This window comes from Clytia hemisphaerica, unplaced genomic scaffold (assembly GCF_902728285.1).
Source record: "Clytia hemisphaerica strain Z4C2 unplaced genomic scaffold, Clytia hemisphaerica genome assembly, whole genome shotgun sequence".
NCBI lineage: Eukaryota > Metazoa > Cnidaria > Hydrozoa > Leptothecata > Clytiidae > Clytia > Clytia hemisphaerica.
The window spans coordinates 661,188-666,341 of record NW_027103902.1 but is presented as its reverse complement, the minus strand read 5'-3'; the positions used below and the strand labels follow the sequence as shown (position 1 = coordinate 666,341).

Here is a 5,154-nt window from a genome sequence, read left to right as displayed (position 1 = left end):
CTAAATACCTTATTACACGAATATTACTAGTCATTTTACTAACACGAATTGAAAAATTTCGTGTTAATAAAAAGCCCCTTAATTAAAATCAGCCGCTGTTTCCTTGAAAAAGCAGAAAAATTCGTCTTAATTTCAGATCCTGCAAATTTAAGGCCATTAAATTCCTCAAAAAAGTGCTATTTACTTACTTATTAGTATCGTTGAAGTCAAGAAAGAAATCTTCACAACGTTATATCATTATCAACAACAAATGGAAATGTGGTCACCACGTTTTCCAACTGCTTTCACAACTAAAATGAAAACAAGAGAAACGCATACAATATTGATTAAGAAAGGTGATTAAATTGGCAGTAAATTGATTTTCATAATGACTATAAAGTCGTTTGATGCGTTATTATTATAATTAAAAGTTGGCAATTTCATTAATACTGTTTCTAAGGAGACCTAATATCATTTGAAATTAAACATGTCCCGATGGGAATATTTATTAGTGACTTTTGAAAGTACTGCTTTCATATTTCTCAGATATTACTAAAAAATACATTTTGTAATGTCAACAACAGAAATTGTTTTGCTAATTTTAATAGGGTCCTGTCTACCAGCCGTCGAACCTTTCGTAAGCTCTAGTTTAGACGGCCGACTTTCTGCCCTGCCTATTCTAATAGGCAAAGTTGGCAGCAAAAATCTTCGCTTGGAAAAGATTGAAAGAAGTCATTGCATTGACGTCAAAAGAGGACAATGTATTGACTTTAAGGCCGGTTTCCATTTGCGCGCGCTTCGATCGCAATTTCTCGAGCAAAGCTTCCACGCTATTGGTCAAAAGAAAAATGAAACAACTCCATTGGCGCGATCAGACGTAACGGGTGAAAAAAGTTGAAATGTGTTCAACTTTTCTTTCGAGCGCGCGCTACATTTTCATGACGTAATCGTTTTTCCAAGCAAAAAGGATTGAAGCCAAAAGGTGCGATCGCAGCGCGCGCAAATGGAGACCAGCCTTTAGACAGCCCACTTTATGCCCACTTTAGTTCACAATTAGAATAGGCAGGGCAAAAGGTGGGCTGTCTAAACTAGAGCTAAAGTATATCCTGTGCAAAGTGATGATCGAATTTGAATATTCGTCCGAAGTGAATTTTGCATAATAAAGAGTATAATGACACCAGTAACAACCTTATATCAGCAGTTTTCAAAGATAATGAATGAATCTCCAGCCATTTTGTCCCATCTAAAAAATAAAATGATACAATATTCAACCTTGCATAAGATAAAGTGTAAACCTGTACATCGTATACCTATTTTTGAATAAACGTTTTTAAATATTTTTAAGAATATTTGGTGTATTTTCACTAGAAATCATAAGAAATCACAACGGGCTCACAGCAGCTCTCCGTGTATATTTACAATGTCATTATTAACTTTGGCCAGCCTCGAAATCTTTATGTTTTTTACATATACCTCAAAACGTGTATGATAAAAATCAATTCATTCTTTTTTTATGTCACCACGTTACCTCGTGTAGTTAATAATTTTTAATAAAATGACCGAATTTTGTTAGCAAAAAAATATTTGCATTCAAATTTCCAAATATCTACTTCGTTTTATAACCACACTGCACCACAGGCTAAAAATTCTCACTGGGTAATCTGGGATAGGGGAAAAAAGATGGTCTTGCTGATGAAAACCACAAGGATCTTTTTTATAATTGGAAAATGGGACGAGATGGAGTTTTTACAAGTTCTTTTGTGATTTGGTTGGTCGTTTTACCAGTAATAAGACAGATTTTGTCACTTTTAACGAACGCGTCATTTTTATTACTTAAAATGACCAAATTATTAAAGTATCTTATAAAAACTCAATCTCATCTGTACAAAATCGTTGATTTTTGAATCATTTTCTACTTACCATAAATCATTTTCTTGAGGAATTGTCAAGAGGAAAAGCAACCCTCCGTAAGCAAACACCACTGAGCTTAGGAAAATTTGCATCGATGCACAACTCTTCATGATGAAAGCTCCATATTGTATTTGATTCATTTTCATTTTCATTTTCATTTTCACTTTTATTCACCTTTTATTTACTGAAACAGAAAAAGAAGACTGGGGTTAATAAAGAATGTATGTGGGGGATTCAAAATATGCATTAAGGGCAAGAGCTTATTTTGGCGAATGTTCAAACTTTTTAATTTTGGCAAAATACAGGCTAAATCTGTCTTATTTTGCCTTATTTTAAGCAATTTCGATGAATCTTAGGGGCTATTTTAGTAAAATACAAAAAAAACTAGCCAAATTCGCCAAGATATGTTCCCGCAAGTTAGTATCGAAAGCATGTTTTTAACTAAGACATTAATTACACAGGAATTTATGACCCATATGATGGCATCAATCATTTTCTTTCTTTTTTTTTTAAATGGTCAATTTTGCACTTATTCTTTGCCCTTAAAATTTCACCTGCAATCTGCTGCAATACCAGTTTTTTACCAGGTACTCTTTGCTTGCTTTATATCTTATCTTAAAAAGCCTCTAAACATTTCAAATGACCAATATTTCCTGAAATTGCGATAGCACAGGCTCTGAGGAATGGTTACTATAAAGGAAAGCAAATTTTAAGGAAGTCCTCTTTTTATAAATATTTGAAAATTTACGTATGAATATAAAAAGCTCTAAATACAAGTTAAAATTTAAAAGTTAAATCGAAAACACGTAACGAACACAAAAGTGTTCGAGTTAAAACAAATAATTAGAAGCAGAAAAATTTAATAAAAATACAACTATAAAAAGAATTTCTGTGGTAATATTAGAAATATTAAAAGAAATTCGAGGGGAAGTTTTCTGGGACCTATAGAGTACAATATTTGAATAGACCAGTAATTCAGCAATTACTAAACGTTTATCTTATTCATCCTTTGATGGTGTATATAAGTTTTGATTTCTTCTTATAAGTTTCGGTTTCTTAATACTGGTGGTATCTGAAACAGAAGAATCGGTAAAGCTTGAATCTCCAGCAGAATCTGATGATGATCGCTTCTCAGCTGTTTGCTTCACAGGTGTTTCAATGAAGGATGGGAGGGATGATAAGTTTTTGTTGGTCAATTCAGCTTTGGAGATCTTTGAGGATTCAGAGTCACTACCAGAATCACTGCTACTGTCTGATTCCTTTTCAGATAAATCAATTTCATCTGGGTTTGAAGAAATGTTGTTTGGGTTAATAAGGTCATCAAAATCATCATCAGATTGTCTTGATGTGACACTTTTGTTTTCTTTTGGTTGCTGAATATCCTCGAAATCATCTTTCATTGGTTTCAGTAGATTCAATTTTGGTTTTGGAATATTGAGCTTACGCGTTGGAGCAATAGTTGATGACGAGGCTTGAGATTTTGGTGTGAATTGACATGGATTTGGGATTCGAAAACGTTCACAAAATTCTTCTGTTTGCGGATTTGATCCAGGCGGTGATTGAACAAAAGGATACAGAGAGAGATCTGGCTCCTGCTCTAAGAATTTCTGAACATCAAATTCTGTTGGTTTCATTTCATCTGGCAAAGAAGAACAAAATGAGCGCTTGAAAAAGCTCTGTTGTGTATTCTTCAAAATACATAGCCAGTACGGATCATGTTTAAATGTGAGATCCTCTGTCGCCTCTGGAAGATCAAGAATTTGCAAGAAATTTCGATTTGGTAAACATTTATCGAGAGCTAAAAATTTGGTAGAGGTACCATCTTTATGAGGTACTATTGCTGAGAATTTGGCATGCATGTGAGCACTGAACCAGTATTTTGGTTTCAAAGAGTGTAGCAAATCTTCTGCTGCATTGCTACCCAAAGTACCACTTTCAATTTCTTCACGTAAGAAGGGTTTAAAGCGCATCAACTGATTCTTGTTACCAAAATTATAGATATTTTTTGGCCAATCATGACTCAAAAATATATCAAACGATGTACCAGATAATAGTTTCAACTTTGAAACATCACAACTACGAACGTGATAAAATGACCGTTTTGATTGCTCATCAAAAGGTGGTTTTTCATAATGAGATTTCCCGTAATCATGAAACTTGAATATACCAGTCAACCCTCCAATACGCAAACCAGCAAAATTGATAACACCAGCATACCCAAGATAATAAATATTTTCTGCAACCCAGCCTCCATAAGGTAGCTCATACAAATAATTAGCAGCTTCATGATTTCCACCAATAAACAATGTCAAAATAGGAGCTTTACGCTTACCACTATAATAATCAGGAAAATCTTTCATTTCACGATATTTGGGAGGGACGGCCATGCTAAGCATGTCATCTTTATTCCGGACTGATTGAAAGTCTCCACAACATATCAATAAATCTATCTTTATTTTCTCTCTTCCTTGAATGTATTGTATGCTTTCATAGATCTTGTTTAGTTCACCATGCGCACATCCTTCTATTGCTATTTTCATTTTTTATGGTGAGGCTAGAGTCGCGAATCAAATAATATTTATGTGTGCACAAGAGAAGAAGGCAAAATTTTGTACTGAAACTGAAAGAATAATAGACTCTTTGTCACTTTTGGATATTTTTCTCTAGTTTTTTATCCTGAATGTAAAGAGAATTTAGAAGGTGAAACTCAAGTACAACACTGAATCAATATTTAAAAACATGCACTCTTTACTCTCAAATAAACAGACCTCCCATTCTAAATTACGCAAGATTCGAAGAAGCTTGTTCTCTACAAACTCAAAGTTTAGTTTAAATTTCCATGATCTTCCAACAAAGAATAGGAGACATTAATTTGTTTGTGAGGGTGAATGGAATAGATTCTAATATTTTTGTAAAGGGGTCCATGTTTTAAGTGTAGATCTTTAAAAGATATACGGAAAAAATAATTCTTTCGTTTTGGGGTGATTAAAATGGCACTTGACAGGCCATCATTTTCAACCATTTTCTTGGTGGAGCAATACTATTTTCAAAAATTGTAATATTTATAATTTATGTAATTCTCACTAAAGTTGTAAATATTAGATTGAGTGAAGTAAAAAGTGACCACCTTAGAGACATCTCTTTACTTTAGGTAATACATTTAGTTTATTAATAATGAAAACTTGATCATCCCCATTGGGAATAATGGATGTTTTTAATAAAAGTAGTCGTTGCATTTTCCTGCTTTTGGTGAATTCTATATTC

The 5,154-nt window shown here is 33.4% G+C and overlaps 1 protein-coding gene across 1 annotated transcript; it reads right to left on the bottom strand.

Annotated features, from left to right (window-relative positions):
• Positions 1 to 2,607: 2,607 nt before the first annotated feature.
• On the bottom strand, positions 2,608 to 4,798 carry LOC136808955 (uncharacterized). Its single transcript, XM_067065522.1, has one exon. The coding sequence runs from the start codon at positions 4,428 to 4,430 to the stop codon at positions 2,889 to 2,891; it is 1,542 nt and encodes a 513-aa protein (XP_066921623.1). The 5' UTR covers positions 4,431 to 4,798; the 3' UTR covers positions 2,608 to 2,888.
• Positions 4,799 to 5,154: the final 356 nt, after the last annotated feature.